The sequence below is a fragment of the Macaca mulatta genome, chromosome 3 (assembly GCF_049350105.2).
Source record: "Macaca mulatta isolate MMU2019108-1 chromosome 3, T2T-MMU8v2.0, whole genome shotgun sequence".
Taxonomy (NCBI): Eukaryota; Metazoa; Chordata; class Mammalia; order Primates; family Cercopithecidae; genus Macaca; species Macaca mulatta.
The window spans coordinates 47611324-47623468 of NC_133408.1; the positions used below are offsets into that span (position 1 = coordinate 47611324).

The 12145-nt window shown below is 41.5% G+C and overlaps 2 protein-coding genes across 44 annotated transcripts in view; one reads left to right on the top strand and one right to left on the bottom strand.

Annotated features, from left to right (window-relative positions):
• The window catches only part of PILRA (paired immunoglobin like type 2 receptor alpha), a 46267-nt gene extending 42209 nt beyond the window's left edge, over nt 1–4058 (top strand). For all 4 annotated transcript variants that reach the window (XM_077996382.1, XM_077996380.1, XM_077996385.1 and 1 more), the window contains one exon: nt 3281–4058. In XM_077996382.1, the coding sequence (XP_077852508.1) occupies nt 3281–3293 (13 nt within the window). In that variant the 3' untranslated portion in view covers nt 3294–4058. The remainder of the gene's footprint in view (nt 1–3280) is intronic.
• Nucleotides 1–12145, bottom strand: part of ZCWPW1 (zinc finger CW-type and PWWP domain containing 1) — a 28848-nt gene that overhangs the window by 13047 nt on the left and 3656 nt on the right. For 20 of the 40 annotated variants that reach the window (XM_077996331.1, XM_077996325.1, XM_077996330.1 and 17 more), the window contains 7 exons: nt 12019–12125; nt 7574–7630; nt 6586–6839; nt 6059–6137; nt 4047–4164; nt 3582–3733; nt 3253–3375 (listed from right to left, as the gene is read on the bottom strand). In XM_077996331.1, the coding sequence (XP_077852457.1) occupies nt 3253–3375; nt 3582–3733; nt 4047–4164; nt 6059–6137; nt 6586–6839; nt 7574–7601 (754 nt within the window). In that variant the 5' untranslated portion in view covers nt 7602–7630; nt 12019–12125. The remainder of the gene's footprint in view (nt 1–3252; nt 3376–3581; nt 3734–4046; nt 4165–6058; nt 6138–6585; nt 6840–7573; nt 7631–12018; nt 12126–12145) is intronic. The other 20 variants (XM_077996327.1, XM_077996326.1, XM_077996336.1 and 17 more) reach the window with 9 other exon arrangements.

Sequence of the window (12145 nt, forward strand, 5' to 3'; positions counted from 1 at the left end):
CAAGTGATCTTCCTGCCTCTGCCTCCCAAAGTGCTGGGATTACAGATGTAAACCACTATACTCAGCCATCATCCTAATCGAAGCCTAATACCTAATCCTCGTACTAACATCTTAACTGGTCTATTCCTGTCTTCTCCCCATACTCCATCTTCAATTAATCACCAAAGGATCCTTTTAAAACATTAAAGATGTCACTTCCCTGGTTAAAACCCACCAGTGGCTTCCCCCTGCACTTAGGATAAAATGTTCACTCTGTACATGGTCTTTGACCTAGCCACTGCCTCCCTCTTTCCAGTCATCCAGAGCCACTTTCCCAACTTGCCTCCCCTTGCTCTCTAAGCTCCGCAATCACACTGGCTTTCTTTTAGTATCTGGAACATGCCACACTTCACCCTACCTAAAACTCTTTCTTCACTTGGATAACTTCTACTCTGGCTTCAGGTTTTAGCTGAAATACTGTTTCCTTAGAAATGTACTCCCTGACCAGCCCAATCTTACTTCCTCTCATGATACACTGCTCTTTTCCTTCCCTGTACTTAAGTACTTAACGCAAATTGTATTCATTAAATAATCTTTCCTACTTCAGGAGCACTCACTTCTCCTTGGCAACTGTAAGAAACAGGAAGAATGGTTTATTTATAGCAGGAGGCTGATAAATCCACTACAATCACAATTCAACTCACAAGCACCACCTAGAGGGTGAACCCCCATCTGCCAGCCTAAGATCTAGTCCATGCAGTAATTCTTTTTTTTCCATTTCTTTTTTAATATAAATTCACTTTTTTTTTCTTTTTTATAGAGACAGGGGTCTCACTATGTTACCCAGGCTAGTCTTGAATCCTGGACTCAAGCAAGCCTCCTGCCTCATCCTCCCAAAGTGCTAAGATTACAGGCGTGAGCCACTGTGCCAGGCCCCTTGCAGTAATTCTGAGAAGTACAGGAGACAGAGCAACACAAATCTAATGACACCAATTTATTTGAACTAACCAGAGATCAGGTCAGTGGGGTCTGCAGTATCCCTAAAGTTCTCAACAAGCACATCTGAGTTTATATAGACACATAAAACCAAAAGAAAAAACCTTTTAGCTTCCTTTTTGACTCTATCTAGAAACTCCCTTCAGGTAGTCTGAACTCCAGGCCACCTGGTTGTTCAAATTAGACTTATACCTCAGTGCCTTATGTTACTATGTCATTATAACAAGAGGAATGGTTTATTAACCTGAACTACCTTTTTTGGTGCCTGCATAGTCTTGGAGTTTTCTTCCAAGTATGTCCAAATTATATTATGCTTCCACAACCAAAACCACATATATGTACACATACAGATTAGACACTAGGTAACTTTTTATTCCACTGTTTCTTAAACTTGGAACTTGTTCTGTCTTTTTGCATTATGTTTTGAAGTTTTGTTTTTGTTTGGTACAAGTGTGTTTAGACTGTCGTCTATTTATTTAGTTTTTTAGAAATAGGGTCTTGCTCTATCACCAAGGCTGGAGTGCAGTGGCATGATCATCGCTTACTGCAGCCTCCAATTCCTGGGATCAAGAGATCCTCCAACCTCAGCCTCTTGAAAGCTAGGACTACAGGCACTACCACCACACCCAGCTAATTTTTTTTTCTTGTAGAGATGAGGGTCTCGCTGTGTTGCCCAAGCTGGTCTCAAACTCCTGGTCTCAAGTGATCCTCCTGCCTTAGTATTTTTGAATTTTTGGACACACTAGTATATTGTATGATCTATTTTATTTCTTGTCATAAAATTTACCATTATCAGGCCGGGCATGGTGGCTTACACCTGTAATCCCAACACTTTGGGAGGCCGAAGCAGGCAGATCACAAGGTCAAGAGATTGAGACTATCCTGGCCAACATGGTGAAACCCCATCTCTACTAAAAATACAAAAATTAGCTGGGCGTGGTGGCACGTGCCTGTAGTCCCAGCTACTCGAGAGGTTGAGGCAGGAGAATCACTTGAACTCAGGGGGTGGAGGTTGAAGTGAGCGGAGATCGTGCCACCGCACTCCAGCCTGGTGACAGAGCAAGACTCCATCTCAAAACGAAACAAAACAAAAAACCCCTCCCTCAACTCTGTACCATTCCTTTTTTTGTTGTTTTTGTTTTTGAGACAGAGTCTCACTTTGTTGCCCAGGCTGGGGTACAGTGGCACGATCTTGGCCCGCTGCAAGCTCCGTCTCCCAGGTTCAAACGATTCTCCTGCCTCAGCCTCCAAGTAGCTGAGACTACAGGCACATGCCACTACACACGGCTAATTTTTGTACTTTTAGTAGAGATGGCATTTCACCACATTGGTCAGGCTGGTCTTGAACTCCTAACCTTGTGATCCACCCACCTCGGCATCCCACAGAGCTGGGATTACAAGCATGAGCCGCCACGCCCAGCCTCCATTCCTTTTTATCTACCATTTTCTCCCTCTTACTTTCCATATCTAAACTAATTGAAAAAGTGTTTACTCTTCAACCGGCTATAAGCTGCCATTCAAACTTACCAACCCTTTCGGTAGCTGTAACCAAATCCCTAACGGCCTCCTAATTGTGATATGCTTGAGCTTATGTTTATCCTCTTTGACTTCTTTTTTTTTTTTTTTTTGAGACGGAGTCTTGCTCTGTCACCCAGGCTGGAGTGCAGTGGCCGGATCTCAGCTCACTGCAAGCTCCGCCTCCCGGGTTTACGCCATTCTCCTGCCTCAGCCTCCCGAGTAGCTGGGACTACAGGCGCCCGCCACCTCGCCCGGCTATTTTTTTGTATTTTTTTTAGTAGAGACGGGGTTTCACTGTGTTAGCCGGGATCGTCTCTCGATCTCCTGACCTCGTGATCCGCCCGTCTCGGCCTCCCAAAGTGCTGGGATTACAGGCTTGAGCCACCGCGCCCGGCCCTCTTTGACTTCTTTACAATGGCATTTGACATGGTTGAGCACCCCTCTTTCTTTAAATTCTCTCCTCCCCTGGCATCTATAATACCACTCCTGATTTTTCTATTACCTTTCTTACCACATCTTCATTTTCCTCCTGGGAAACATCTAAAATGCTTTGTACATAGTAGGCACCCAGTAACTATGGATTATGTGAATAAATGACTGAATGAATGAAATCATTCTCTCAGCAGCATATTCCGCAACAAGCAGCTGTGAGAGATTAACTATATTCTTTGCAGAGTTTCCTCTAACATCCTAACCCTGCCTCTCTGCTCTATCTCAAATTTTCAGGCCAAACAGGTTTGCCAAACCAACTGAACTCACCAAAACCACTTATCTCTCCTTTTTGCAGGTCCGTGATCTGAGAATGATCCTGAACTGTCTCCTTTAGTTGGTCTTCCTGTCTGTGCTCATGTCCACTTTGAGTTTTCTCCACCTTCTCATCTTCTGGGAAGAAAAAAGAAAACATGGGGTGGGGAGATGAAGAAGACAATCTTTGTAGATAGTAAAGGTCAGTGAAAGAAGGAAGAAGAATCACAGCCTAATAGTCTCAAGTCTTGGGCTGAAAATTCTCAGCCTGCCCATGGTCCCATTCCCTAATTTCTAGAGCAAGTACTTGAGCCAGGTTTCAAAGTATATCTGACTGTACTTACGAGCTTCCTTCTTTCTTTTGCTTAAGGTGAGTCTATTGGATTTCTTCTTAGAGGGTACAGGATCTGGCTGGCCTAGCTTAGACGTTCTTATCTCAGGGGCAGCTTCACCTTCCCAAGACACTGAAATCTCTTGAGTATGTGGTACCTCCTCTCTGAAAATGAGGTTTTATTTTAATGAAAGGTAAACATAGAACAATTGCAGAACCTTCTTTTGAAAAAACCCAAGAGTAAAAGGAAGACAGATGAATCCTAAGCTTTCTAAGGCCTCCTGAGGTCATTTCATCCATCTACTTGCCTGTTTTTCCCAACTCAAACAGGTATCTTTCCTGAGCTGAGAGAAATCTATAGAAATATGATAAATGACCAGATAGACAGACAAACGGACAGATAGATAGACTTACTGACCATGATTTACCAATGTGTAGTCCATTCTGTGTTCAACTTGCCCCACCAAAATAAACTTACCCATTAGCATTATCAGTATCAGTAGCAGAAGCAGTAATTCCTGGCTCCTTGGCTGATTGGTTGGATACTATGGGCTGGGCACAGGAAGTCTCTGCAAAATCAAGGCCAGATCCCATCCCTCCCAAAACAAAATACTATAAGCAGAGAAGCAAAAAAACAAAAAAGCCACTCTATTATTCCCTAACATTTTCTCTAAAGTGTCTTCTCCCTGTCATCTGAAAGAGCCTACCTTTGGCCTCTTGTCATATCATAGAACTTTAAATATTTAAATTTTCAGGAAAAACTGCAAATATGTATCTTTCTGCAAGCCTTTCCAGATTGATTTGCCTTATTCCAGGATGGCCAGGTAATGATAATTTTGTGTACATAAAAAAATTATAGGCCAAGCACAGTGCCTCACGCCTGTAATCCTAGCACTTTGGGAGGCAGAGGTGGGTGGAATGCCAAAGCTCAGGAGTTCAAGACAAGCCTGGGCAACATGGTAAAACCCTGTCTCTACTAAAATTCAAAAAATTTGTCAGGCATGGTGGCATGCACCTGTAGTCCCAGCTTCTCGGGAGGCTGAGGCAGGAGAATTTCTTGAACCTGGGAGGCGGAAGTTGCAGTGAGTCAAGATTACACCACTGCACTCCAGCCTGGGCAACAGAGCAAGACTCTGTCTAAAAAAAATAAATAAATAAATATATATATATATATATATATATATATATATATATATATATATACTGCATTTTATATCATTTGTGGCTCAAACTCCTAGGAATAGAAGTATACCTAAGAATGGCTGAAATGTCAGACTGTTCTCTTTAGCCTCACAAATTTATGGAGAAGCCTTCATAGAGGTTTTTTTTTTTTTTTTTTCTTGAGACAGAGTCTTGCTCTGTCGCCCAGGCTGAAGTGGCGCAATCTCAGCTCACTGCAACTTCCACTGGGACTAGAGGCACATGCCACCACGCCTGGCTAATTTTTATATTTTTAGTAGAGATGGGGTTTCACCATGTTGGGCAGGCTGGTCTCGAACTCCTGATCTAAGTGATCCATCCGCCTTGGCCTCCCAAAGTGCTGGGATTACAGGCATAAGCCACCACACCTGGCCTCCCTCACCGTGTTCTTTATTCTAAAAACTAAATCCCTAACCACATGCAAAATCGGTATTAGAAACTGAAATTTGCAAGGATATGTACCCTAAGTTTTTCAAATCTAGGGAAAACAATTTTATCTTTTCTAAGTAGTTTGTAATTACATAGAAATACATTTTAACTGCATTTTAAAAATTTAGGGCCAAGCACTGTAGCTCACATCTACAATCCCAGCACTTTGGGAGGCTGAAATGGGAGAATTGCTTGCAGCCATGAGTTCAAGACCAGCCTGGGCAACATAGCAACACCTCATCTCTACAAAAAATAAAAATTAAAACAACAGGCTGGGTGCAGTAGCTTACACATGTAATCCCAGCACTGAGAGGCTAAGGCAGGCAGATCACTTGAGGTCAGGAGTTCGAGACCAGCCTGGTCAGCCTGGTGAAACCTTGCCTCTACTAAAAATACAAAAATTAGCCAGGCGTGGTGGTGGGTGCCTGTAATCCCAGCTACTTGGGAGGCTGAGGCAGGAGAATCACTTGAACCTGGGAGGCAGAGGCTGCAGTGAGCCGAGATCACATCACTGCCCTCCAACCTGGGTGACAGAACAAGATTCCATCTCAAAAAAAAAAAAAAAATAAGTAAATAAGTAACAACAAAAATCCCATGGCTTGAAAATTTAGGTAAGACTATATATAAATTCTGAAGTAAATGTAATCTACTTTTTCTAAAAATACGTACCCTTTAAGGTAGTTTAGCTATAGTCGTGTTGATAAGTGATGAAGTATTTTTAAAATATATTGAAGTCTTATCTAATATTACCTTATTTAGAAGATGGGAGAGGAAGAGAGAAGCTGTCAGACTTAACTGTCCCTCTCAGGTAATAGTCACTCTGCCTAACTGAAACCCTTTTTCTCTTACTACATGCCATACCCAAGCACTCCTGAAGGGACTTCTGCAGCACAATCTGGACAATCTCCTCAAATTCTGCAGGGGTAAGACTTGATTTTTCCTGCAGAGACAAGGGTAGGGGAGGAAAACCACTTATTTTTCCATAGTTTTTCCCCCTGAACAGTCAGGGAAGCCTCCTTTAGATGGATGAGGCAGTAAGTTTACAAGATGGAAGGCATGCAGTCAGCATACCTAAGGAGGCCATGAACTCTATCCCAGATCTCCTGGGAATAAAGGAGTCAAAAGAAAGACAAAAGGGTATAATGTCTCTGTCCACTTCTACCCCCACCTCTAACCCACCTCATCCTATTATTTCCTGCTCAATTCTTCCATCAAAACATTTTTGACCTCTTTGAGAAAAAAAAAGAAAAATGGAAGCTCCCAAAAAGGAATACAAACCTGAAACTCTAGGGTGAATTTCCCCAACATGAAAAGACTGTCTGTCTAGCCTTAGCCAGGGGCAAGGTATGAGGAGATATCCTACCAGAGCCCACCAATATGACTGGTACCTTTTCTTTCTTCTCTGCTTGCTTGTTGTTTTGTGCCTTTCTTTTTTTCTCCTGGCCCCTGCTTGGACCATTCTTTGTGGTTGCTTTTTCCTCTTCCTTCTTTAAACTGGCCTTTGGCAGGCTTATGCTGGCCTCTGTCTCTGGGGAACTGATCCCCAGGGTCTCCTCCTTGGGGGAGTTAGGACTACAAGGTAACAGGCTGTAAGATTTTTGTGCAGGTGGGGCAAAGATTCTCTTTGGTCCCTTTCCACATTCTGAAAGAAATGTGATCACGTGGAATTTATGAAACATACAGTCTAACAGAGATTGCCAAACATTGCCCTTTGGCCGTAACAGAATGATATGGAGAGAGCTTTTAACAAATTCAGATTCCTGGGTCTCTCACTCCCCAGCCCTGAGATGCTGACGAGGTAGTTTGACGTGAGAGGCCTAGCAATGTTTAATTTTACAAGGCTAGTTGATTCTGATACACTGCCAGGTTTGGGAACCACTAAGTCAAAGGTGATAAATATAAACATGCAGGAAGCTGAATTATCCAAACGTGAAACTGTATAATTTGCTCATTTTTACTTTAGATAAAATGTTATGGAAAATTAGAGCAATTTTTTAAAAACTAGTCAAAATCTATAAATTATTCACAGCTCTTATGCCACCTCCTCAATAAAAATTATAATGATCCTCCCAGGTATATCTTTCTTCTGAGCTTCCTTAATACTCTGCACAAAACTGGTGGCATTTACCACATTCAACTTTATAATAGGTATTTAAATGCCTTTTCTCTCCCCAAGTTCATATGTTCCTCGAGCAGGACTGTTTTTAAGTCACATTTATTTCACTCAAAGCATCTTGTTTTGTTTGACCAGAGCAGTAATTTGACCAGAGTGGGCACAGAATATAGGGACCTGAACCAGCCTTTGGTGGAAAGGATGTCCAAAAGGAGAAAAATGAGAGAGATGTACAAAGTGAACCTCCCTCACTCTTGACTCACCTTCTTTATTCTGCAATGTTGTCATCATTCAGCTTAGAAACTACACTTTGTGTGCCTCTGTTAGAAAAAAGAAATTAACTGCTATGACTCTGATTAAACAAGATTTTAAACCTTCTGTCTTCCTGGGTTCAGGAACTCTTTGTTTCAGACCTCTGAACTATGTTTCTGCATTCTTGACCTCCTCTGTGGTGCCAATTACATGCCTCTGTGGTGCCAGTTACACGCCAGGGAATAATGAGAGTTACTGTTTTAAAGATTGGCAACAATCAGGGCTGGGTATGGTGGCTCACACCTGTAATCCTGGCACTTTAGGAGGCCGTGGCAGGCAGATCAGTTCAGCCTGGGAGTTCAAGACCAGCCTGGACAACACGGCAAAACCCTGTTTCCACAAAAAATAAAACAAATCAGCCAGCGTAGTGGCATGGGCTTGTAGTCCCAGCTACTCTGGAGGCTGAGGTGGGAGGATCACTTCAGCCCAGGAGGCGGAGACTGCATTGAGCCAAAATTGTGCCCCTGCACCCCAGCCTGGGTGACAGAGTGAGACCCTGACTCAAAAATTTAAATAACAAATAAATATTAGCAGCAATCCTTAGTGTATTATGTGCCTAGAACCATGTCCAACATAAGGCAGGCAGCAGAAATGGTAGTAGTACCAGAAGTACAGGTAGTAGTAGAGCAGTGATGATAGGGTATGAATAAGAGAGTTTTCTTCAGAGGGATAGCCTCATTTCATAAGCCTCTCCTAAACACTTAAGACCACACACATAATTTGGTAATTCTCTGACCTCAGAGGTCTCTGTGCATAGAGAAGCCCCACTTTTAACATCATTATAATGTTTATTTTCCCTTTCTTAGATCCTCAGTCCAATCTCAATTTTCCAATGTACTAGATTCTACCAATCTCTAATCATAGCTCAGAAGTATTTGATAACCAGCACAGGTTCCCAGATAATATCTTCTTCCTTATTCTACCTTAGCACCTAATGAGAAATTAAATTAGTGCCTTCTTTGATATTCATAGTTCATCTTCAGCAGTCTACTCACAGATGTTCCCCACGACACGACATCAATGTGTTTGTTTTCCTTTTTCTTTCTTTTTTTTTTTTTTGAGAAGGAATTTTGCTCTTGTTGCCCAGGCTGGAGTATAATGGCATGACCTCGGCTCACCACAAGCTCTGCCTCCCAGGTTCAAGCAATTCTCCTGCCTCAGCCTCCCCAGTAGCTGGGATTACAGGTATACGCCACCATCCCCGACTAATTTTGTATTTTTAGTAGAGGTGGGGTTTCTCCATATTGGTCAAACTAGTTTTGAACTCCCCACCTCAGGTGATCTGCCCACCTCAGCCTCCCAAGGTGCTGGGATTACAGGTGTGAGCCACTCCACACGGCCTGACATCAATGTGTTTCTTGATTACTACTGACACTGTAACTAATGGTAATGGCTAACACTTACTGAGCACTGACTATATTCTTTACCTTTTATGTAGCATTCCATTTAATTCTCACAACAGATCTATGAGATGGGTAACATTTACACTTGGGGGAAATTCAGGCTTACAGGGATTTAAATATACTAAGTCACTGATAAGTAGTAAAATCAGGATTAGAACCTGTCTGATTTCAAAGTTTGGGCTAATAACTGCTATGTGACATCCTAACAGTCTAATTCAGTGCTTCACCACCATTTTGCCATCACAGCACACACAGAAAACATACATTAATAGCATATACTGAAACACATAGAAAATGACATTTCCAGGTACTTTGGGGGTAAAAGGACCAGGCTGCTCACAGCCACAGGCAACTGAAGAGTCACACCAAAGGCTGAAGAAGAAATTAGTATCTACACAGCTACAAGCTATTCGTGACCCACCAGTGTGCCAAGACTCATCTGGGGACATTCCAATATTTTTATTTTCCAATTTATACTTTCCCACTACTGATATTATTTCCACACAGCTTTATTTTCATGTTTTCTTTCCAACCTTTTTTACGTTCCAACCCTTATTTTACATTCAAGGGGTACATGTGCAGGTTTGTTACATGGGTAAACTGCATGTCATGGGATCTAGTGTACAGATAATTTTGTTTCACAAGTAATGAGTATAGTACCCAATAGGTAGTTTTTCAGTCCTTACCCTCCTCCCACTCTCCACCCTCAAGTAGGCTCCATTGTCTATTGTTCCCTTCTTTGTGTCCATGTGTATGTAATGTTGAGCTCCTACTTTATAAGTGAGAATATACAGTATTTGGTTTTCTGTTCCTGTATTAATTCACTTAGGATAACGGCCTCCAACTCCATCCATGTTGCTGCAAAGGACATGATCTTGTTCTTTTATATGGCTTTGTAGTATTCTGTGTCCCACCCAGCTTTCTGAAGAAAACTGTCTTTTATTTTATTAACTTTAACCTCTTATAGCCCTTTACCCATTTTTCTTTAGACTTAGGGGATATATGTCATTCTTACTTTTATAACCATTATAAAAAGCATTCTAGCTCTGGGAAAACCTTTAGGGATAATAAAGCCCCAACTCCCCTTTCTACAGATGGAAAAAAAACATGCTAACAGAGGTTAAGTGGTTTGCCCAAAGACTCAGTGTTAATATATTGTTGAGCTTAGATGAACCCAGGACTTTTGCCTCTCAATTCTACTAATAACATATCTATTCTACTCAGTGATCTTGTTTCTGTTGGTTTTGAGCAGTTTGAAAGTCCTACAACTGAAACTCATTGTTCTAAATCTGTGATCCCCACTATAAAGAGATCCAAAAGCAGCATAAAATGGATCATTTGGTTCACATACACTTCCCTTTAAAGGATCAGAAAATTTTAAGACTTTAAATGGCCAAACTTGTTCAAGGTGTAGGGTTCCTCTCTCTAGACCATAAGATAAACTTAAAGGGTACTGAGGTTTTGACAGTGTGGCCACAGCATGGCTGTGAATGTGAATACCCTTTAACATTTTTCTGTTCCTTTCCTCACTTCTATAAATGTGAATAATTCAGACATGCTATTCTAAAGCAACTATGTTTCCTTTATATTAAAGGGCACATTTTCTTGCTGATTCCATTTTAACTCATCATCATCAATCCCAAAACATATTTGCTCCAGAAAAAAAGGCAAGTTGGAATTTTGGGGAGAAACACTCAAGCAAATTAATCTCCTTTATTATAATCCTAAATAGAAGGTAATGACTGGATAAAATTGGCCAGGCATGGTGGCTCACACCTGTAATCCCAGCACTTTGGGAGGCTGAAGCGAGTGGATCACCTGAGGTCAGGAGTTCGACACTAGCCTGGTCAACATGGCAAAACCCCATCTCTACTAAAAATACAAAAAATTAGCCAGGCGTGGTGGCAGGCGCCTGTAATCCCAGCTACTCAGGAGGCTGAGGCAGGAAAATTGCTTGCACCCAGGAGGCGGAGGTTGCAGTAAGCCAAGATCGCGCCATTGCACTCCAGCCTGGGCAACAAGAGCAAAACTCCGTCTCAAAAAAAAAAAAAGACTGGATAAAATTAGGCTGTAAAAAGAATATTAATTTGATCACAAATGACAAATATATCTTTCTCAGACTTTAAAATTCCAAAAAAGATCATAAGAAGTCTCAGTCTAAGTTACAAGGGCTATGCTAAGTGAGAAAAGCAGAATGAAAATCAGTGTGTTTCAGATGACAATATTTAGTTTTAAAAACATATGTCTAGTATAATAGAGAAAATCATAAATTTTCTCTGGAAGAGAAAAAAAATGGATCAAAATGCCTCTGGGGAGTAGAACTGGGTAGATGACAGTGAAAGGAAGCTTTTGGTATACTCCCTCGTATATCTTTGGCATTTTAAAACACACAAATGTTACCACTTCAAAAAATATTTTAATTTTTTTTTTTTTTTTTCCGAAAGACAAGTCTTGCTCTGTCGCCAGGCTGGAGTGCAGTGGCACGATCTTCGCTCACTTAAACCTCTACCTCCTGGGTTCAAGTGACTCTCCTGCCTCAGCCTCCTGAGTAGCTGGGATTACAGGAGTGCGCCACCACCCCCAGCTAATTTTTGTATTTTTAGTAGAGACGGGGTTTCACCATGTTGGCCAGGATGGTCTCAATCTCCTGACCTCGTGATCTGCCTGCCTTGGCCTCCCAAAATGCTGGGATTATAGGCGTGAGGCACAGTGCCCAGCCTAAATTCTTTAAGTAAAATTAAAAGAGAGTATTTTGACTAATCTAAAAATACAAAACATTTCCAGTATTTAGGTTCAAATCTTTATCTAAACCTGTAAAGATCTTCCTAGGCTAAAGTATGTTTCTGGAGCCCCAACCAACTAGATAGAATTGTGGTTCACTGTTGAGCTAGTAAGATGTAATAAATCTGTAAACAGTGATGTATAGTATAGTATCACATAATATGTATAATCTGTGCATGTGATGAACACTGCTTTCAAACAAAAGCTCTAACCTGATCAATAAAGAAGGGAAGGCCAGGAAGTCACTTTCTGATAACTCAGGTTGCCCCTCCTCCGTTTCAGGTGAATTAACTTCTTTCACAATAACAAATACTGAAAGCTGGTTCAGAGAGAGGAAAA